Consider the following 24,279-nt stretch of genomic DNA (forward strand, 5'->3'; position numbering starts at 1 on the left):
GCTGACAAATGAAGGGCTTTTGCTTTGTCTACCTGAAGTAAACTCTACCTTTTGCTATGTCTAATCCTTTGGCAATTGTATAAAAAATCCTCCAGCCAAAGTCATCTGACTAGCTGAATAACTTAAAACCGTTTGTTCAGCACAAAAACTTATCCACTACCAACTTGTGCTGATACACTTGATCAAACTTATCCATATAACTTTTGCTATGATCAACAATAGCCATAATTTAAAAAAAATCCAAAACGCATCTATACAACGGGCATGAATAACGTGCTTTGCACGTCGGCATGCACCTAGTTTATCCAAAAGAAGAACAAATTAATGAAAAAGAATTGAAAACGTAAAACAAAAAGGGTATTTACCCAATATCAACTATAAACCAAAGTAATCAATCACGTACCGGCAAGCGTACCGTTTTTCTCTATTGGAACGGTGCATACCGGTATCGGTATATATGTAGACACCCCAATCCGGGTCTCTAAGGTTCTTTAAATTCCCCGATGATGAAATAAAAGAAACAAAACTTTCAAGAGCTTGAACATGAATTCCCACAACCCAAAAAGCCAAAAGGCCTAGAAAAGCCCAAAAGGCCCAGGACTGAACCTGAAACACCACACGAGATACTTCTACACTGCACGGTATAATGAAATTCATTACACCGCACAAGGTCATGAGGTAAACAGCACGGCATTTTAAGGAAAGTTCTGACTGGCTCAGAAAGCTGTCGACCACACTTACTTGAGCCACAACTCAAAGACGGCTTGGCAGGGAATAAAAGCCGGCCTGGAAGTCACCTCCCCTATTTACATTGATAATCCTTGGCATTTGTCTATAAATACACCCCTCATCTCAAGAGAGAGATTCCAGACACTCCATTTTCTTAGCCTTTAGTTCTTGAAATTCCCCTCTCACACCCACTTTCTCTCCAAAAGTCTAGAGAAAGTTATCACTAACATTCTCTAGACATCCTTTTCTCTACCAAACATTCCCTCATTCTCTTCTTTTAAAGCTTAGTATTCTACTAAATTTTGGAGCCCTACCACTCCAACACCTCAAAGCTCTTCAATCATCCGCACTCATTCATCCATATCTGCACTCATTAACACTTATTCATTCCTCGTTCAAAGCTCAAAACCAAAGGTAAAAGCAAGTTTCCTTGGGCCAAGTTCAACCTTGGCCCTGAGGAGACTTTCTCCAGTCATATTTGACCCTTTTGGTTAAGTACTGACTCAAAAACTATTTTCAGAAACTAAAACCAGCTATTGTGCTGGACCCACTAAACCATGCGGTGTGATATTACACCATACGCTTTAGTGGGGTACCATACACGGTATTGTAATATATGTAGTTATTTGTTCTGATTGTCTTGAACACATCCGTTTGCTGTTGGGTCTGTTAATATTGCTCAAATGTTGATACAGGTGTATTTCAAAATGTAGTTTATCTAAAAATCATGTCTTTGGCTTGATAAAATAGGTTTTTATGATCATCCATGATGATCAAGTGCATCAAAAATTGTTTGGCAAATTGTTTTTCGATAAAAACAACAACGAAGGTGTCCGGGCCTACGGTTTGTTTCGATACAAAGACATTCTCAAATAAATAAAGGGGTCACGACGTACGATGTTTTAAGTAACATCGCACGTTGTGGTTAATACACTGCGAGCATTTGAGCAATAATGATGGACTAACAACAGAGAAAGTGTACCGCACGGTATATCAGAAGATTGCACGACATAATATGGTATACGTGTTGTGGGCTCCTCGATCAGCGCACCTGCGCGCGAGAGTAGCCACCCAAATTTTGGAGTTGGATGATCCGAGAAACTGAGAGTTTTGTTTGAACGAAAAGAAGGCTTTTGGTCTAGCGAAAAACGATCTTGGGTCCGGGGGCCATGTTACAAATGGGGAAGGTTTTATTGAAAAGCACTCCACTCGCCCGGTTAGAATCGGTCACTAATAATAAGCACATAGGTCATGGGATTTAATATATTACGTTACCGTGCCTGTGGTACTTGCTGTACAGGGGATGATTATGGATGATGTACGGAAATAAAGTAACACATTATTTACAGACTGCCATGACCACAAACAACAGTACACGGTATATCATATTATGCCATGCGATCTTCTGATATACCGTGCAGTACACTTTCTCTATTGTTAGTCCATCATTATTGCTCAAATGCTCGCGCGGTGTATTAACCACAATGTGCAATGTTACTTAAAATCGCACGGCGTGACCCATTCCTTTATTTGAAAATGTCTTTGTATCGAAACAAACCGTAGGCCCGAACACCTTGTTGTTTTTATCGGAAAACAATTTGCAAAATACTTTTTGATGCACTTGATCATCATGGATGATCATAAAAACCTATTTTATCAAGCCAAAGACATGGTTTTTGGATAACCACATTCTGAAATACACCTAAATCAACATCTGAGCAATATTAACAGACCCAATAGCAAGCGGATGTGTTCAATACAATCAGAACAAATAACTACATATATTACAATACCGTGCATGGTACCCCACTAAAGCGTACGATGTAATATTACACCTCACGGTTTAGTGGGTCCAGCACAATAGCTGGTTTTAATTTTTGAAAATAGTTTTTGAGTCAGTACTTAACCAAAAGGGTCAAGTATGATTGGAGAAAGTCCCCTCAAGGCCAAGGTTGAACTTGGCTGAAGAAAACTTGCTTTTACCTTTGGTTTTGAGCTTTGAGCGAGGAACGAATCGGTGTTAATGAGTGCGGATATGGATGAATGAGTGTGAATGGTTGAAGAGCTTTGAGGTATTGGAGTGGTAGGGCTCCAAAGTTTAGTAGAATACTAAGCTTTGAAAGAAGAGAATGTGGGACTGTTTGGTAGAGAGAGGGATGCCTAGAGAATGTTAGTGATAACTTTCTCTAGACTTTTGGGGAGAAAGTGGGTGTGAGACGGAAATTTCAAGAACTAAAGGCTAAGAAAATGGAGTGTCTGGAGTCTCTTTCTCTCGAGAGGAGGGGTGTATTTATATGCAAAGATAAAGGATTATCAATGCAAATGGGGGAGGTGACTTTCAGGTTGGCTTTTATTCCCTGCCAAGCCGTTTTTGAGTTGTGGCTCAAGTGAGCATGGCTGACAGCTTTTTGAACCAGTCCGAACTTTCCTTAAAATGTCGTGCAGTTTACCTTTTGACCTCGTGCGGTGTAATGAATTTCATTATACCGTGCGGTGTAGAAGTATCTCGTGTGGTGTTCTAGGTTCAGTCATGGGCCTTTTGGCTTTTTTGGTTGCAGGAATCCATATTCAAGCTCTTGAAGGTTTTATTTCCTTTATTTCATCATCGGGGAATTTAAAAAAACCTTAGAGGCCCGAATTGGGGTGTCTACAATATATCTCAGTACCATTCCGAATTAACGATAATATATATTTTATATATTTAAATATATGTACAAAAAAAACTCCAAGTAGAGGTGTAAAATAAATTCTAAACTTTGTTATACATTAAAACTAGTTATAGTAACAAATTAAGATAATTAACATATTATAGACTCTCAATTTTGTTGAATTACCTTAAAATTTAAGCATTGTTTAAACAAAAGAACAAAATACACAAAAAAAATTGTCCGGCCGGTAAGCTCGGTACAAAGCCAATATCGTCTGGTACAGGCCAGTACGCTCGGTATCGACCGGTACAGGCCGATATTTGGGGCGGTATAGAATACCCATTCTTATGCACCGGTTTATGTCTGATACAAAACGTACCAGCCCCTATCGGTTGGAGATGCTCTAACATGAAATGTGTGTTTATTTATATTATCTTAGTCAAATATAATTGCACCATGCATTTATTATTTATATACAGACACATTTATTATATCAATTATTTTATAATCACACATATACACAAACACTTTACACATATACTCGCATCTTTTCGTAGGTTCCACACACACTGGAGGTGTAGGTGGTGTGGGCCCCAATATGAATATGAATGGATCTGTGTAAGTGTTTGTGGCTGTAGAATGATTATTAGTATTATATAGTATGTGCAAACACAAAAGAAGATGAGGTGTTAAGTATCCGCAATGGCATAACCAAAAGTGTTAGGTTTTTAAAATTAACAAATATTAGTGCAAAATATGGCTCACAATGTTATAATCAAACTTAACAACCTCCTTAGAAATAATCAAATTTTAGACTTTGGATAACCAAAACTAACAACCTTTTGAAAATAATCAAATTTAATGAACCTCACATTCTCAATCAAATGCACACATCATTACAAAAAAAAAAAAAACGTTCTATCTCTCCCCTTCCCCCCAGTTTTTCTTTTGCAATAATGTTTTCAAAAAAAAATATTTACTTAAAACTTTTTTTTTAAAACTATTTTCCCCCAAAAATTATTTTTTAACTGTTTTTAAAAAACATTTTTACACAAAAAAAATTTTGTTATTTTTTTTGAAAAATATATATTTCAAAATATTTTCTTATATTAAAACTATTTTTTCAAAAACCATAATTACACAAAAGCTGCTTTTCTTAAAATTGTTTTAATTTTTTTAAAAAATTCAAAAAAAGTTCAAAAATTATTGTCTATTTCTAATAAATAGTTTTATTAGTCTCAAAATTATTTTTAGAAAAAACTATTTATATTTTCACAGTTATTAGTTTTTTTGTAATCTAAAAAGGTAATGTGACAACTTTTGGTTATTCAATTTTGATTATGCCATTATGAACCTCTATATAGCTGACCTTAATAATCTCTTAAATAGATAATCAAAAGCTGATGTGACAACTTTTTATTATTTATTTTTTATTATAGCATTGTGAATATACCCTTATGGTGGAGGTAGAATGTTGTCATGGGGTAAAGCTACACGTGGTTCACTATGAAAGTGGTGTTTGGTTATAGTGGGAATAGGTTGTGGGAAGGGTAATCTTGTAATCTAACCATTAAAAGATGCTAACATCATTGCTTTCCGTTAAATATCTAACAAAAAGTTAAGTGAAGGTTTATTTGCATATTGTCAGGTAAAGTAAGGGAGGTTAGTGACATTTCAGAAATCTCAGGGGAGGTTTTTGTCTTTATTAGAAACCTCAAGGGAGGTCAGTGAAATTTTTCCTAAACTTAAACTTAACTTAAATCGATGAGTTTTGTCCTTATTTGATTTTTTTTTGCATTTCCTAGTTTTGCGACAAACTTTTATAGTCTATTGAATCGTCTCGACGAAAGGAATTAGGAAAGTAAAATTTTGGCACTTTTACCCAAGTATTTTGAGAAATAATCACTTTTTAGCGCAAAAAACAACTAATAAATGCTAAAAAAAATTCAAATAAGGACAAATTTTTCAAATTTAAGTTAAGTTCAAGGGAATGGGGTCAAAAGGCTTGCACCATGTCCAGTGTACAAGTCTTTTATGCATTGAAGTTTTGACACTAGCAAAAATAGTTTTAGGATTATCACTACCAATATTAAGGAGAAAGATATAGTACGCAGGGTATACCGTATGTCTATATTATGACAATTTGTGATTTTTATTTTGCCGATTTTTGGTTTTCTAATACATATTTATGACGCTAGTTACGACTTATACTTTAAAATTTACTTGTTGAACAGGTCATTAGCAGGTTACCCATAATTAAAAAATATTGTTATTATGTAACCATAATTATTCATACCAGAATCCATAATACTTATATCCCAACCAAATATATGCGTACAATATCAAAAATTAAATAATGCTATCCACAAATGTTATAACAACATTATAAATTGGCATTATCTTATCACATTGAGTCGTACCAAAAACTCTTTAACTCGTATGATATTTCGTAACAAAATCAAAATATGTCGTACCTGAATCAACAATTGCTATACCCAAGCCAAAAATATTTGTAAAATACCACAAATTTTATAAAATAACCACAATTGTTACGACAATATCTAAATTTGTCATTTTATTACCACAACGCATCGTATCAAAAGAAAACATATATAAATACCACAAATTATATAACAAACCACATTGTTATGACAATACCATAAATTGACGTTTTCTTACCACAACATATCGTAACAAGGGAAATCGATTAAAATATTCAGAAATAAGACGAAAATATGTCGTACCATAATTAATAATAATTATACCTAAGAAAAATACATGTCTAAAAAACCACAAATTTAGTAACAATACCATACATTATTTTTACCTTAGCACAATGTGTTGTACAAAATTTAAATTAAAAATAAAATTTAAAATAAAATTATTTTTAATTTCCGTCGCATTATTTTTTAAAATTTTTAAAATTTTCACCATATTAACTTAATTTGCAATTCCATCCATATTATTTTTTTGAAATTTTAATTTTTTACTATACAATACATCAAAAATTTAAACTAAAAATGAAATTTTCGCTCAAAATTTTCATCTAAGAAATTCACCAAAAAGTAAGTACTATACCCAATTTTTTTAATACAATTGCAATTTTCTCTCAAAATATTTCCCCAAATCAAATTCTCTCTCTAAAAAACTTAATCCAAAAAATCAAAATCCCTCCATTTTTTCATGGATAAATGAGAGTTCACTAAAAAATTAATTTTTCAACTGTCTCGAGACAAGGATTTGAGAAACCTTTCAGATGAAATGGATTGAGTATGATTGTCAAAAATATGACCAATTTTAACTTGAGTTTTGTTTTCTAATTTTTTGTTACGATGATCGATCTAAACCGTTAGGATATCAAGTCTTGCGATATTCAACATTGTTACTAAAATCAAAGATTATCGGATATTGACAAGTACCTATCAGAAAACATTAAAATTTAATAATGTCATGTTGATAAAATTGGACTAAAAAATTGATCATATCGAACAGTCTAACTTTATTGGTTTATTAAATTAGTTTTAAATTATTTTATTATTTTCATAATTTTAAAGTTAATAGTTTAGAAAGTAAAAAATATATTCCTGAAAAACCCAATTTCTGATCCATCCAAATTGATATTGGACCGCATTTGAAAACCTATTAAAGATAGAAGAGAGAGAAAGTCAACAATAGAGTAAGTGATGACCGGTTAGACAGGTTGCCATTTTTTTAAATTAAAAAATTGAATGGTTAAGATTAAATTATCTCAAATCCAAGAGAATATATAGAGGGTGCAAACGGTATACACTTATTAAGAGGTGTGTACCATAGGTCTACCCCAATATTAATTTAGATATTGTGTGTGTATGTGTGTGTACATGAGGCCGATTCTAGACATAAACATTTAATACAACTTTTGACACAAGATCACAACCATTGAAAATGAATGGCTGAGATTTGCCTTGTTTGGATTCAAACTTGGAAAAAAATACGCAACTCAAAAAACACTCATTACCCCCTACTTCCAATCATTATTCTCATTTATCTCTTCACTCATTATTCCTATCTCCAATCATTACTTTCATTTGTCTCTCTATCTCTTTCCACTCATTACTCCTATATCCAATTATTATCCTAATTTATCTCTCTACTCATTACCCCAGAAACCAAACTCAAAAAAACTCAAATTTGAATCCGAACAAGGCATAAAACATTAAAGTTGTGCTCTCCCTCTCTGCTGTATTTGACAAACATTTTGGGTATTCTGGGGCCATTTTTGTAGGCGTAATTAATGCATCTGGTAAGGTAAAAAAACAGACAAAAAGAAAAGGGATTCATAATTGATGACTAAAGTATTCAATGAACTCTAAAATGTGAACGAAGTTGATCATTCAAATGAACGCTAAATGAAGTTGGAACAAGCCAAACCACATGGGATGCAGTTTCTCTCCAGACAAGAGGGAAGCCGTTTGCAAGAAGACAATTTACCAAGTTTTTCTATTTGACTTGTCAAAAAGGACATGCATGACAAATGCCAAAGGGATATGTATTAATTTTTGTGTCGAGCTTTTACATTGCAAAGAAGAATCCGAGAGGATCAAATTACAAAATCAATAGGGAGATTACAAAGGGAGGTCGGGTAATAGTAATACAACTATATTATTGCACACCCATTAGCTTTTGGATTACACCAGAAAAAGGAAAAATTAAGATTGTAAAGTGGTCTTGATTTCCCAGTTGACACTTGTTCGACAAGAGTGTGAGCATGCTGATGGCACTATCACAGTCGGATTCTATGGTATGATGGAGATGAGCTTTTCCTAGAATGCAGCTCTAGGGCATACAAACCTAATGGCCCAGGCCTCAGCAGCCAGGGTAGAACCCACCTTGACTCTTTTTTTATAATTTGTTCAAAGTTTAAATGAAAGGATATTTCAAAGGACATGAAGACTGTGACTTTTATGTAGAAAAAACTTGGAGAATCCGATGAATATAGGACTATCCTACAAGGATTTGTGTATTGAAAGCCCCCCTCTCTTCTACTCCATTGTGCACTTCTATATAGTTTTGGCAATTAACTTTCCGTCTAACGTGGAGACATCCTGTGAGACCTTGAAATTTTATCTCGGAGCGGTATTCGACCGTTAATATTTACACGAAGAGAGGCTAATACAGGTTTAAGATGCTGACTTATCATGCAATCTCATATGCAATTTCCCCTCTTTCTTATGGAGTACATTATTAATTGACTTCATATTGTTTTCTTTAAGTTCTACGAATTCTAATTCTTTATTTGTCTTCATGATGATTAATTGTGTATTTAATTTATTCATGCCGTAAATCCCCAAAATAGTACTCCGATTGACATGTAACAGATCCGATAGAGTCCCTGACAACCACCACAAAGAATACGAAAAGCCACATTCCATTGCAGTTGAATTTCCCGAGCAGAAGTACGTTGCTAAGATTGGACATTACGATCCTCAAGAATTCAATTATCTGGAGCATTCACCTGATTTATAAGCGCCAGCGGTGACATCACCATTGACCACAAGAGCACGTTTCAGAATTACAACAGTGAACTAAAATTACGGAATGGCGTTCGATTTCTCAAAAGTCTCTATTATAGCGTTCAAATGGTGGTCGTATCCTTAAAGTAGGAGATGCGGTTCCGGGTAAACATCCTAGCATTGGGAGCACTGGAGGAGCAAAAACAAAGACAACTCTGAAAGCAAAGCAGTTTTTGTTTTTTACTTCGAGCAAGCCAAACCATTAGAAAGCACAATCAGAGTCATACCCCTTGATTTAGGTGCTGGAACAAAAAGGTCCTGAAGAATAGATGCAACTAATTGATAAAAAAAACCTTAGACCCTTCTCAATCCAATCGAACAAGGCTACCTGATCATTGGCTTTGTTGCTCAAAATCCTTGCATTCCTCTCAGCCAAATGTCATATAGATCATAGCCACCACCCACACAAAACATGGCACGAGTCACATGACACAGACACAAGACACTCTAATACATTTCGATAAGATGGGGGAGACGACACATTTGGGACAAATTATGGAATATACTTGTGTATATTTATTGCATACTGCATGTATCAATAAAGGTGAAACAACAATAGAAAAATTTTATGGGAAGAGAAGTAGTATGTCATTAAATAGATAAACATAAGAAGTGAAGTCCTTGTCAGAATAAATGTACCAAACATGATTAACATTGTAGTTAGTACTCCAGAAGTCCAGATGCAAATACTTCCTTAGATTACAGCAACAGTTCTTTTCATACTTTACTAGGATTAATTACTTAATTAAGGACACCTATATAAGATGTCATTTCCACAATCAGGAGAGCAGAACCATTCAAGGTACCTGTCAAAATCATCCTCCGCAATTTCCGGCTCACGGTTCGACTCTTCTTGACCTCCTTCAAGTAGTTTCAGCAAATCACAGAAACTTCCAGGGTTTGGAGGGATCAGCTCTTGGTTGGATGCAAAGCTGCTCGAACTTCGACCACAGCTAGAATTACTACTTTGCCCCTCAAAGTAGCCTGTCTCTTGGGCTGCTAACTGATCAAGACTCTGCAAGTACTGTGAAGGAGTAGGAGGATTCAAATCTTGATCAAAAGGGTCTACTACTTGTTGGGGCACATCAGGAAGCACATCAACAGACTGGTATATACCGGTCCTGTTGCTCAAACAACCCTGAACAGGGCTCCAATGAGTAAAATTCTGGGTGCTCCAATCAAGTCCAAGCAGCTGCTGATTTTCATGACTATATATTTCGTTAGCATTACCGATCAGATCGGTACCATTTGGACCAGTCAAGTTTAATCCATTTGATACGTGAATTGGCAGCTCCCCAGTGTTTGCAGCGTGAACTGGTGCACTAAACATGTTATTCACACTCAACAATGAATCCCTTTTTGCAGACAGACTGGCAGATTTCAATGCTTTTTGAAGTGATTTGATGGTGTAATGAGCTGGTGTGTCGCTATTTGGAGGTTTACCTCGTTTTTGGTACAATGGGACACTGTAGCCTGGGGGAGGGGGATCTTGCATGTGACCTCCTAATGACGAACAATTGTTTTGACCCATTGAACTAGCACCGAAATGTAGCGTGGCAGCTCCAATTAGAGAGTGGGGATAGTTAAATACTCCTTGTGTTTGCATCGTAGGATCATGTTGGTCCAATATTCCCGTGGTAAACCCGTTTGCACCGTAGAAATTGTATGGTGATGCAGGCATGTCCTGTTGGAATACATGGATAACAGTTGAAGAGTTAATCTTGTTCACTAGTTCTCTATATTTCTGAATAACAAAGATTACTCTCATTAGTACAAAAACAGAACATCAATGCCAAATGAGAACGAAGAATACATGACATTTATGGCTTTAGTATGGCAAAATAGAAAGTTTGAAATTTTATTACAAGCTTAAAAAAAGCTTGCAGATATCGTTTTTCCAAATTACTGGGACCCACCCATGTAGTTGTGTTTTAAATAAGATAAAGAGGAGAGATCATCAAATCAACAAGGGCTCCGATCGAAAGAAAAAAACAGGGCCAATTTTTTCCATTTTACTGGAACGGGTGATTCTTTTGCTGGAAATGGTTGGGTTTGAGTTGACTCGTAAACATTTACTGGTCAAAACAAATAAGGAGATTAGCCAAAGGTGGATATACTTGCACATACATTAGCCATTTACCCATTTAAGTGGGTAAGCCCCCAAGCAGAACAAATGATTAGATATCAGCTCTAACCTGCAAAAATGGTAGTTTCAAAGTCCTCTTCGAACATTTGACAAGTGTTGTAAGTTGAAGGGCATTGGTAGTTCTCATAGGGGATTGGGGTCAGGATTGGTAATGAGAAGGGATTAGTAGTGAAGTTGGTGGTTTGGTCCAACCTACGAAGCACCGATACTCCTAAAGGCCGGCATGTCCCGGTGTCCCCGGGAACACGGCAAAATACGTATGGGACATGCCATGTGACGTGTCCAATAAATTTAAATAATTTTTTAGGGATACACGGCGGGGACACATATGGGGACACGGCAGGGTTAAATATGCAATTTATTTATTATTTATTTTTGTTTTGGGTTAAAAGTGTAATATGATGTATAGAAGATAATTGTTTATATATATATTGAAGCTTTCATGCTTTTACATCTAACTATATTTCCACTGGTATAAAATAAATATTATTTACTTATTTATTATTTTGTCGTACCCCCTGTTGTGTCCGTGTACCCAGTTTTTAAGAAATCCCGTATCCGTATCCATGTCCGTTAGGGTTGTGCACGTTCCAGATCGGATCGGATTCCTATGAATCCAATCCTAATCCACAAGTCACGGTTTTTATAAAATGCAATCCGTGTCCAAACCAAAAGTCTCACGGTTCGGTTCCGGTTTTATCCGCAGATTTAACATCAACCAAATTCTTCATGACCTACAAATACTTGATTCCATATCCTAAAAATGTAAAAACCTAAGCCAGATATCAAATTCCACAAGTTTGAAAAGACTGATGAGGTTGCAACACTAAGCAATCTACAACCTAAACATTCCAGCAACCTAAACCATGTATCAAATACTTGATTGCGTTACATGGTATTCCACCTTCCAGCAACCTAAGTTCCAACTATCTAAGCAAAGAAAAAACATTAAAGTAGTATCCAAGTATTACATCAAAGCAACCAAATCTGAGCATTATCCCAGGGTTACATTCTAAACAAAAAATATCAACCAAATCCAAGTATTTATCCAAGGGTTTCATTCCAAACAAAAAGCAGCAAAGTACTTAACCAAACAAAACATCAAAGTAGATCTTCCATTCTCCAGGGCAACCGACAATATGTGTGTGTGTGTGTGTATATATATATATACACACACACACACACGCACGCACACACACGGAGTGGTTCAACGGACAACTATTTAAACACCTAAAAAAACACCCCAAATCTCAATCACATAGTTCCCGATCAAATTTTTATGATCCGAACCGTTCAATGTGTGCAGAATATGATTTTAAGGGTGCCCGTGAGAAATTAGCAAAAAAAGTGACCGGAAAGTGCTTGTTTTAAGTAGTTTTTAATTGAACCGTTCATTAAATCGAAGCTAAAAAATGCTCAGATCAAGCCCTTTTCGGTCTTTTATTTTTGCTGATTTTTCGCAGGTACCCGTAAAATCACGTTCTGATCACATTGAGCGGCTCGGATCATCAAAATTTGATCGGGAACTATGAGGTGTTTTTTTAGGTGTCTAAATAGTTGTCCATTGAACCGCCCCGATATATATATATATATATATATATATATATATATATATATATATATATATATATATATATATATATATATATCTAAATCTCATTCTAGAATTGGATTAAGAGAAACCTTTTCTAGAGTTGTAAAATTATAATTATTTACTATATGTTACGTATATATTATATATTTTTTATTTTTTTAAATATCTCACGGTCCGGTTCGGTTAATCCATGGTTTTTAAATGAAAATCCAATCCTAATCCATATCTCACGGTTTTTTAATTGTCGAATCTGTGTCCCGACCGTTAATCCATGGACCTAATCCAAAAGGCACGGATCGGTTCAGTCCGGACCGGTTTCACAATTCACCGGATTTTTTGTGCAGCCCTAGTATCCGTATCTGTATCCGTGCTACATAGCGTTCCACATTTTATTTGCTCTGTATTGGAGGTAGCCATGCTTGTTTTGGTTGGGGAGTGAGGACTCATGCGATAATGTACCCAAGAATTCACTCAGTCATGTACTGGCGTAGCTCAAAGGAACTAAATGAACGGTCCTAATAGAAGGGATTTCCGCCCCTCAATTACCTCTTAATGCTGTTCAAAAGAAACCTCTTAATGCTCCAGATTGGACTACCAATCCCACCCCCACAACCCCAATTGCCAATCCCCCATTTCGGGAATCAAAATCCTCGGGCTAATACGCCGACCCTGAAAAAAATTCAAACAAACGATTGCTATGGACGCTATGGGAGCGGGCTCCCATAGCAATCTAAACCCATTCCATAGAACAACCATCAAACATGTCCAATATATGCATAGGAAAGTAGGATGGACCACTTCACAAAAGAGTTCCGTGCCAGATTTAGTTTTCACCAATTAGGATAGATTAGATATTCAAAAAAAAAGCCCACGCTTAAGGGAAAATATCTACTTATACCTACATCAGTCTGAGCTATACCTACAAAACCTTCCATTACCTATCAATTGTAAAACCCTATACAAATGCAGAAAGAATTGATATCGGTTGTGATGAAGATGGGGATGTTTAAGGATTGAAATAAGAAAATACGTATGGTACATGCCATGAGGCATGTCCAATAAATTTAAATAATTTTTTTAGGGGGACATGGCAGGACATGGGAGGGACACGGCGGGGACACATATGGGGAAGCGACAAGGGTTAAATATGCATTTTTTTTTTTTGGGGGGGGGGGGGGGGGGGGGAATTTGTATTACCTCAAATATTTTGGGTTAAAAGTATAATATGATGTATAGAAGATAATTGTTTAAACATATTGAGCTTTCATGCTTTTACATCTAACTATATTTCCATTGGTATAAAATAAATATTATTTACTTATTTATTATTTTGTCATACCCCTGTCATGTAAGTGTCCCCATTTTTTAAGAAAACCCGTGTCCGTGTCCGTATCTGTATCCGTGCTACATAGGGTCCCACATTTTATTTATTCCAGATTGGAGGTATCCATTGCTATAGCCGTGCTTGTTTTGGTTGAGGAGTGAGGACTAATGCAATAATGTACCCATTACCTCTTAATGTTGTTCAAAAAAAAAAAAAACCTCTCAATGCTCCGCATTGGACTACCAATCCAGTTGCTCGTAGAATCCACTAATTGAGTTACGGGAAGCGAGGCAGTTGCCTTCCTAGTTTTAGCAGCCAAGGCAGCTCAGCTTGCTGCTCTTCCTTTTTGGGAGAATTAAGCCAGGCATTACAAAACCAATCTCAATGCCTGCCCCACTAGTCGTATGGGGTGGGGTGCTTGCTGTTGGGTCTTCCTGTAGCTTCTGTCTTTTCAGCTGCTTTCTCGAAAGAAGCCACTCATGTAACGCCCTAATTCAAATAAAACCGCGAAGGCATGTCTTAAGACTCAATTGCCTGCCGCTCTAAACCCATTATTGCCGTTTTTTTGTTCTGTCATGTAGGCCTTTTCCCGAGAGCTTGATTCTGTGAAAGGAATAGACACTTGATCTTCACCACCCCAATTGCCAATCCCCCAATTTGGGAATCAAAATCCCCGGGCTAATATGCCGGCCCTCAAAAAATTCAAACAAACGACTGTTACTGATGCTATGGGAGCGGGCTCCCATAGCAATCTGAACCCATTCCATAGAACAGCCATCAAACAGGTCCTATATATGCATAGGAAAGTAGAATGGACCACTTCACAAATGGGTTTCGTGTCAGATTTAGTTTCACCAATTAGGCTAGATTAGATATACAAAAAAAAGCTCATGCTTAGAAAAAGTATCTATGTATACCTACATCAGTCTGAGCTATACCTACAAAACCTTCTATTACCTATCCAAGGTAAAACCCTGTACAAATGCAGAAAGAATTGATATCGGTTGTGATGAAGACGGGATGTTTAAGGACTGAAATAGGAAAACTGGAATTTATCACATGAATCAGCTAAGCCCTGATCGCTCCATAACTGCATAATACGAGTCGATCCAAAAAAAGAAAACATCATACTACTAGTAATAGACACAAACATTGTAAGGGGTGAAATTAATATATGGACTTATAAGTAAAAAGCCAAAGGAAATTAACGGGAAAATGAATAAGGAAGGAATTGAGGGATTGCTTGGCTTTGTGCAATCGGCCAGAAGGCAACTGACCCTTTGTAAGTTGTCGGACGATCAACTGTCCGACGAGAAGGTGGATCCTAGAATAAGAATCCTGAGGACTAGCCATCGGACCCATAGAAGTGAAGAGCCAAGGGGGGGATCTAGACACATGGAAACTCCAGCACCGAGACGATGATAGGACCTCGGCATATGTTGCTCTCATTGCTAAATATTAGATATGTATCCACACCATACCCAGTTTGAAGGTGATACTACTCCTTGATCTGACAAGGAGGAGGGCTTCTCAGATGGGGAAACAGAGCATGAAGAACTGACAGTTGTCAATCGGTAGGTCGTGCGCCTCCAAAACTATCAGCTTATGTACGTCAACCAATCAAAAGGGACTGAAATTTGACCGGTAGACGCATGGGTATTTCCCGAGCCATACGCAAAAAACTCAGAAAAGGACAGTAATGATGACTCTTGACCATGGGTAACAATGAGATAACCGGCCTGAAGGTGGCTAGCCCATTCGCCTATAAATAGGAGAAGCAAATAGAGAACTAGAGAAGAAGGGATCAGGAAATGATATATTCTCTCCTGTGAGCAATACTCTCTCTGTGTTCCTGGCTTTAGGTTCTGCATTTAGGTGTTCTCCGAAAAAATGTGTGTTCAGCAGTTGGCCCTAAGAGGAAACTAGCTTGACCGAATCCCACCAGCCAGATTGTCCCTCACGGAGTTTTTTCTTGCAGAGAGAACAAGTTATCAGCAGCTAATCATGTCTTCCAAATCAGCATCCAAGGAGTAAATCCCATCATTATTGAAGGTAAAAAAATCAGCCTCCACAAAATTAATATAAGATGAAGGCAATAATAAAGATGGTAGTTAAATTATTTTGCAATGTAGTTTATGAAAATTACCTGAAGATGGCTAGCAACGTGGCAAAGTGACAACTCGGGCTGACTCATCCTCCTCAGTAGAGTTCTGGGGTGCACTTCTACAATAAGAAAATCAAACACAAACAACTCAGCATTTTACTCACAGGATTACTTTATCAGTTGTACAAAAAGGAAAGAATATACACAAGGTTTTAAAAAACTAGGCCTGTTCTTTAATGTTTTATTTCTTATCTATTTATGTTCTCATTAAAACAAGTTTGGCGCAGTCTTCCAAAACGATGCTTTCGATAATAAGAAAAATACTTACACTCGAAAATGAAAAGGAATGGAGTGTTTTGTTTTCTAGACGCTGTATTAAATTGTTCTGTGAAATTGAATTGCGTAATGATATCTAGGGGCAAGTCCGAAGATACACATCTCAGTTTGGGTGCATATGGTCTGGACTCCCTAGTATATTCATAACAGTTTTATGGGATTCATAACACTTGTCATATAATTCAAAGCATCACCACAAATCAATCTTATAATGAGTCTCATTTTTAGTAATGAGATTTCAAGGTGATCTTACGAATTCATGTGACAAAGCTATGAATTCAATACAAAGTCTTAGAAACTTAGACGTAAGTGAAAGAGTGATGTTACTTCCATCCCCCATTGAACTAACAGCGTCCAAGAACTTGAGATGAAGGGAAGGAGTCCATTTCATACGTGACCGTTTCTTGAGGCTGCTGCTATCATCATCTGAGTCTTTCCCTTCACTACCATCCTCAACTGATTCCAAGCCCTTGAAATCACTTCTCTCTTCACTTCTTCCACCATAACTAGTGCCAATCCCTCTTTTTCTACTGGGCATCCCTTGGTTTCCCCTTTCCACGCTTGAGATTCGTGCTTCACGTGGCGATTCTTGATCTTGATTCACGCAAACTTTACGTAATCCCCCCTCAACTTCAATCCTACTCTTTCCCCTTCTGTCAATCGATGTAGTTTTATTGCCCGTGCCAAGAAAGTCATTTCTTTCGATATTCTTAAACGAACTATCCACCACAGTGATCTTATTGCCACGAGGATCATTTTCAGGGACCTCTTTCCCAAGATCTCCTTTTCGGCTTCCTATTTTCTGGGAAAAAGTTCGTTTCCGGTAGACATGTTGCCATACATTAATTATGTCCCACCTACGAATAGGTTTGTGAAGAAAGAAGCATGCCCCTTCACATAGGGCTTTTGTGACCAAATCAAAGTCTTCGTCCGAGGACATAACTGCATAGAAAAAATAGTTAACAAGAAAATTTGCAGGACAAAACAATTTAATACCATAGTAGTCTTTAACTAGAAAAGACAATGAGCTCACAGATGATTGGCATATCACTTCTAACAAGTACGCGTTTGAGAAACGTAAAGATGTCCATTCCCTTCATGCCGATGTCGGCCATAACTAGGTCAAATTCATTCTCCCCTTCTTGAATCATGGACAATGCAACCGACGGAAATTTTGTGGTTTTAACTGAAAGAATATATCAAACAGTGAACATTCAGGTAATCTGATAATGCACACAAACTTACGTACCTTGAAGACTATTAGGCAAGCATAGATCAAATCAATAGGAAGTAACCGCGATGGAAAAATCATTTGCATAAATATCTCAAGTTAGGATGTTGAAATTACCACTATGGCAACAACAACAAAAATAATAATAATAAAGAAGATAACATCACCAAATGAAGACCTTTGCTTTTAGGTTCCGGTACACAAATAGTAATGTATGGGGTTTGAAGAGTCAATTAGTTCCTTTTTCTTTGAATAAAACACAAGTAATTAGGTCTTTGTGACAAGCTGTTTGAGTTAATTGCAAAATGGCAACATTATTTCATTCACTGCATCGTTTTTAATGATCTTTTATAAGTAAACTCCTTTACCATGCTCTCCGACAAAAGCCCGTGTGAAAATTTTACCTCACTTTTTCTCAAGCCTTCATTATTTTCGTTTGATTCAGCAATCTCAAAATATAAGTTGACATCCTCAAATAAATCTAAAAGATCTTTGACTTAATTGCAAAGTTGGCCACACAAATATATTCGTTGTATCATTTCTATCGTCATGTATAAGTATCCTCATTTTGGCCCGGCTTCAAGTGGGGCCCCCTCTAGTGGATGGTGGTTTATGGTCCCCATGATTAGTCGAGGTTGGCCTGGGCACCTGGTTATCGGGGAAAAAAAAGGTATTCTCCTTTACCAAGTGCAAAGCCCTTTCAAAATTTCCACCTCACTTTTCAAGCCTTGATTTTTTTCTTTTGATTCATGCAATCTTGGAAATCTAAGTTGAGATAAACATCCATAGAAATAAGCTAGAAATAAAGCAAAAGAAACTATGAAAGCTGCAGAGTTATCTTTTTACATGATTACTTCCCACTTTTATTCTTGGAGTAGAGAAACAGCAAGACATAACTATAGCATGCCATCAATTTGAGAGCATGTCGTCTGGTTAACCAAGTCATATGAGGTGATACACAAAGGGAATCAAAGGAAAAGAAAGTGTTTCATATGAGGTGATACACAAAGGGAATCAAAGGAAAAGAAAGTGTTTCATATGAGGCGACACACAAAGGAAATTAAAGGAAGTGAAAGTGTTTCAACTTCCCCGTACGTAAATAAAAACAACTTTACAAGTTTATTAGCGCAATGACATGGTTTCACAGTTCTTATATTTTTGAGATGGTCGCATTCAGCACTAACTAAGGTACTACACACCAGGTCACTGGTTTTCGAAAGAAGAACCCGCATCATTCATCAAAGAATGGGACTAAAAATTACATATCACCTGCATAGACATGACTAGTTTCAGTGCATATCATTCAGCACTGCATATAAATTGGTAGAATCGTAACGAAACATAAAAGAGATCAAAATATGTGGAGATTGTCCTGTTTCAGATCTTCTGCAACAGTAGAAGCTCCATGGAAAAATAAAAGTAATTACAAACATTCCATCAGCTCTGTGTAAGCTGGCCATTCTACAAATTTAATCGAGTCCTTATGATGTGACATACTGACATGAAAAGGGAAAGAAAGAACAAGAAATGAACATCGATTTCTCTTTTGCTTGCTTCCCTATTCGACAGAGAACAACTTTTAGACTTGTTCGTCAATGGCATGGTTTGCGGTTTTTCTTTTCCAAATTTATGCCCAAATAACCATTACTTTTCCATTAATTTAGAAAAAGTACAGTGAAACCTTAGTTCGTGCAGTGCGCTGTGGATGACAGATTTTCTGGAAGAACCAATATCTTTCTTTAAAAAGATAAACAGAAACAAAATCACACACGCCAATCAGGAAAAAGACAAAATCACACATGCATCAACATGATCAAGATCCTCGTCCATTTTAAATCGAGCCATGATGACGTGACATGAAAAGGGAAAGAAAGAACAAGAAATGAACTCCAATTTATATTTCCCCTTCTTCCCATATTAAACAGAGAACAACTTTCCAGATTCGACAATGACGTGGTTTTGCGGGTTTTTTTAAATCCAAATAACCATCGCTTCTCTGCCATTTTCAAAATTGTTACCGTGGAACCTCAGTTTGTGCAAGTGCACTATAGATGACAATTTTCTGGAAGAGCCAACATCTTTGTTTCATAAAACAAATGGAACAAAAGTCACACACGTGCATCAACATGACCAAGATCATCATCTATGTTAAATTGAGCTGTGATGTCGTGTCATCAAAAGGGAAAGAAAGAAGAAATGAACAACAATTTATTATTTCCCCTTGTTTCCCCTGTTAAAATAGAAAACACCTTACCAGATTCGGAATTAAAAAAAAAACATAGTTTCGCGGGTTTTTTTTCAAAAGTTATATCCAAATAACCGTTGCTTCTTTGTCATTGAAAAAATGTTCCCCCCAAATCTTCGTCCATGTAACTGCACTGTGGATTACAGATTTACACAGAAACATCTTCCGCTTAAAAAAATATATAAATGGAAACAAAAGTAACAAGCATGCATAGACATGATCAAGATCATCAAATGCTAATCACTATAGCACAAAACAAGATGCTACCGAAATCATATCTACAAAATAGAAATAAGCACAATCGTCATTGGTTGATTTTACCGTTGTACAATTGTTCCTCAAGCACTGATGCTATGTACACGAGTGCAGAACTATCCCCATCTACCAGCAACACACGGAGGCCGCGAACAACCTCAGGGACTAGACAACTTTTTGAATTCCTGCTACACATTTTGGTAAAGATTACCTCTAATCCAGAGAAGAAGAAAGCTAGAAACAAGAATTAAAAACCCTAGATAAAGTGAAAAAGTCGTCAGGAAGGGATGTGCATCACTGTGTGTTAATGTGCTTGAAACTGTCATCCCAATGGGGAGAGATAAATAAACATGTCTACAGCATTTCGCCAACCTGCAATACAAAGGTGAAAGGTGGGGTACCCTTCTGGAGCCACTTATCTACAAACACATGGATAGGTCCACACTCGTCATGGAGTAATTATTCCGTAATCCGGGTCTGGACCACTCAAGAACAACACATTTATGTAGGGTCCATACACTTAATCGTGGACCCCGTGAGAATATGTGGTTGTAGAGTGGTCCGGAGCACCACATGGCGGTGCTCTCAGACTATTGAATAATTTCAATAGGTGATGAGAGGGAATCACCCATGGGAAGTGTAATCTGAAATCTTAACACATCTCACATGAACAAAGCCAAAAGGTCTGTTTTGGTGTTGACTGTTGCTTTAATTCTGACTGCTGATTGAATTTTGTTCTTTTTACAAGCCCACAGAAAAAACAGAAAAGAACAGGTAAGGCTGGTGTCCTCGGGATAAAGATGGTAAGGAAACCCTGAAAACAACCAATTTAACCTGTTACAAATGTAGTCCACAGTTTTATGCATACCATTCAAACCATTCAAGTTAACCCCATCATTTTTTGATAACTCGGGATGTCCGGGCCAACTTACGTGCATCTCAACTAGTTCCTAGGGGACCAATCTCGCCATCCACTACCGGGGGGCCATTTAAAGCCGAGGCAAATTCCCTTATAGAATGACCACACACGAGTTGATACAACTTAGGAGGTTTCAACCTAGAGACCTAGGTGGGAAGTCCCAGGTCTTGACCACCACGCCACCCCTTGGGGGTTAAATTAACCCATCATTAATGACATTTCTATCAGGTTTAAAGTGCATGGGAGTAGCTTAGTTAAATGTTTCTACCACATTATTCATTTCAGAAGTGAACAATAATTAACATAGTTTTAGGGACCACTTGAAAGAATAATTGGTAGAGAAATAACTAGGATTTATTGACCTTAAATCATCTCAGTTTTTATGAGTTTAACAACTAGAGTAGTATCTTGTATGGAATTGGTACCATTAATGACATTACTTGTATCATCATTGACTCATTGTTTCCTTTAATGTTCTCATAACAACTCTATAGGTAGCAAATATCCTTTCAAGGGAACTAGTTTGAGAATAGACGAGCCATAGATAAATTGGATCTCCAGATTCATATATGAAGTCTTTTCTTTCACCTAGAAGGTTTGTTACTTGAAATAAGAATTCTGCTGAAGGGCTTTACTTATGCTTCAATTGTGATATAAATGGACGAAATAAATGAGGAATGAATAAAAATGTTGTACTAAAAGATATAGCTGAACCCTCTTTCTTCATCAGTTTTACTTCTGTTAATCTGTCACTTCAAAGATCCGCCTATCAGGGATGTATGGGGTTAAACTTGCCTTTGCAACGTTAAACACACATGATGTCTATCACAAAACTCACATTTTGTCTCAGGCGCAATACCGCTTTGTAAAACCATAAACATACACGAAAAGCACACATAATACCTAGTTTCGATTACCTTAACGAGGAATATATCATGAGATTTTGTTTCTTCCATATAGCTTTGTCAATAGATCATCCGCCTTCGGAGGCCTGACGCAGACCGAGTTCAGAAGTGCACAACAGCCATGCTGAAGATGACTGGAATTTCCTTTTACAGAAACTTTTTCCAGCAGCTGCTTTTCAACTCTTCTTATGATCTTATCACATTGAAGTTGGATAAATTCTCCGAGACGCCACAGGTTTGTTGATAAAGAACTCCCGGAAAAATGAGAAACTAGCTCCTACTCTGGAAAGCATCCTGAACTGCCAAACGTTTACTTAGCGACTCTTATATGTTACTCCATCCGTCCCAAAATGGATGACATTTTAGGGATTCTAAAAGTTTTAGGGGACACAATCATTACTCAAATTAATTTACTCCCTCTGTCCCCATTTGTTGGTCCTTTCGGCCACTCTTTGTTGTCCCAATAAGATTATCTCAATTCAAAAGTAATGGGCAAAAGTTGATGAGTTCACTCTTTTACCCTACAATTAAATTAATTACTAGCAACAAAAAAAAGTAATGATGATGTTCATAAAAGAGTTGAAGGGTAAAAAGAGAAAATCAAGTATGACAAGTGCAATGATGTTGTTTCCTTATAAAGTTGGAATCCCCATATTTACCCAAAAAAACAATTGGAATCCCCAGAAGGGGCCACCAACAAATGGGAAAGTAGGGATTATAACTTTCGGGAAAAAAAAAAAACCCTCGTCTAAGAGCAAAGGTGGAAAATCAATGGTTTTGTCCCTTTTGCTTTTCAAAATGAACAAAAAAATTGGGACTAATAAAAAGCGTCCAAATGGTTATCCACTTCGGGAGGGAAGGTGTAAATAACATTGCAAACAAAACCTCAAGGATTCCTGGCGGTCAAGTCCTGGGACTTAGGGTTTGCTCCCCCGTAAGGTCTTAGGTTCAAAACCTCCCAGGTGCTATCAATCTTATGGAGCCGGTCCATACGAGACTTTCTCCCAACTCTAAATGGGCTTCCTGCTAGTGGATGGCGGCATTGGTCTCCCGAGGATTAATCGAGGTGCGCATAGACTGGGCAAACACCAGTGTTAACAAAAAAACAATCCCTAAACAAGACCATGATATCAAATGAAAAACTTGCCATCGAAAGTTAACTTCAGAGAGGTATTGCCAACATTCCTTCATTTCCATCCCAGAGCATTTCGAATTTCCCATTTATCTAAAATAACATTGTTGGTTCATTCTTCATTGAATAATTACAGATGATCTTAGTCATAATGGAATTTCTATTCTATTAACTCAAATCACATGAAATTTTTCCCAACTCCCTATATGTGCAGGATATACAAGGAGTTGGAAAGCAAAAAGAAATATGTTGGATTAAATACTAAATAGGTAGAGATAATCTCCTACTGAATACAATCATTGGCCATCATACTTACCTCGTGTATAGTTTCTACAAATCTACAAAAGAAGTTGCCACTACATTCCCATGTCAAGGAAAAGACATCTACATAAATAACGAAATCATGCTCACCTTGTGCTTTCTTGACACTACTATTACTTGTTCTTGTTTACAATATTATATGTATTCACAAAGTATTCATCTAAAGACAATCTTGCTAAAAGGAACAATTAGAAAGGCACTAGTACTTTGGTTGGAATTAGAGGACCCCCAAAATATCAAGTACTATAAGCAAAATATTTGATTCCAATAGAGTAAGAAATTAGAAAATGAAACTAATTCAATGTATCAGAAGAATATAATGTTATTTTCTTCCCCCAAAACATTTGGAACTATTTCCAAGAGAATAGAAATTGTTTTCCTTATTTTTATTTGTAATGTAAGAAACTGCCAACTTTTTTTGAAATCACTCTCATGGCATGAAAAACGGTTCCTCAATTTGAAAAGAAACTGAAGAAAAAAACGTCATTTAAATTTGTATTTAACTAAGTTCCATAATTTATCAGATCTTCCCGAACTTTTGAATATTACATCTGATCCTTTCGTCACTAATTGCAGAACGAATAGTAGGGCCATTTTACAAATTCCAAAACAACAGACTAAAGTTCAAATTGACCCATAATCTTTTACAAGATTACCTTTTCAGGTTAATGTGAATGCAACGACTACAATGAAAACAGAACCTCTAGTAATGTGAACTCATTAACTAAGATAAATGCAATATTTTAAAAAGTTTGCAGTATTCGAATTGGGTGCAAACTGATTAGATCCTTAGAAAGTAGGTTTCAAATGAGTATGAATTAACATAACGGGATGGAGA

The 24,279-nt window shown here is 36.6% G+C and overlaps 1 protein-coding gene across 12 annotated transcripts in view; it reads right to left on the reverse strand.

The window, feature by feature from the left end:
• Window positions 1-9,493: 9,493 nt before the first annotated feature.
• The window catches only part of LOC131310781 (uncharacterized), a 38,630-nt gene continuing 23,844 nt past the window's right edge, over window positions 9,494-24,279 (reverse strand). For 4 of the 12 annotated variants that reach the window (XM_058337978.1, XM_058337975.1, XM_058337976.1 and 1 more), the window contains 5 exons: window positions 20,231-20,349; window positions 17,467-17,619; window positions 16,761-17,375; window positions 16,140-16,216; window positions 9,494-10,673 (listed from right to left, as the gene is read on the reverse strand). In XM_058337978.1, the coding sequence (XP_058193961.1) occupies window positions 9,675-10,673; window positions 16,140-16,216; window positions 16,761-17,375; window positions 17,467-17,619; window positions 20,231-20,349 (1,963 nt within the window). In that variant the 3' untranslated portion in view covers window positions 9,494-9,674. Of the gene's footprint in view, window positions 10,674-16,139; window positions 16,217-16,760; window positions 17,376-17,466; window positions 17,620-20,230; window positions 20,353-20,462; window positions 21,687-22,000; window positions 22,510-24,279 lie in introns of those variants that run through there. The other 8 variants (XM_058337981.1, XM_058337980.1, XM_058337987.1 and 5 more) reach the window with 8 other exon arrangements.

The sequence above is a fragment of the Rhododendron vialii genome, chromosome 12a, assembly GCF_030253575.1.
Source record: "Rhododendron vialii isolate Sample 1 chromosome 12a, ASM3025357v1".
NCBI lineage: Eukaryota > Viridiplantae > Streptophyta > Magnoliopsida > Ericales > Ericaceae > Rhododendron > Rhododendron vialii.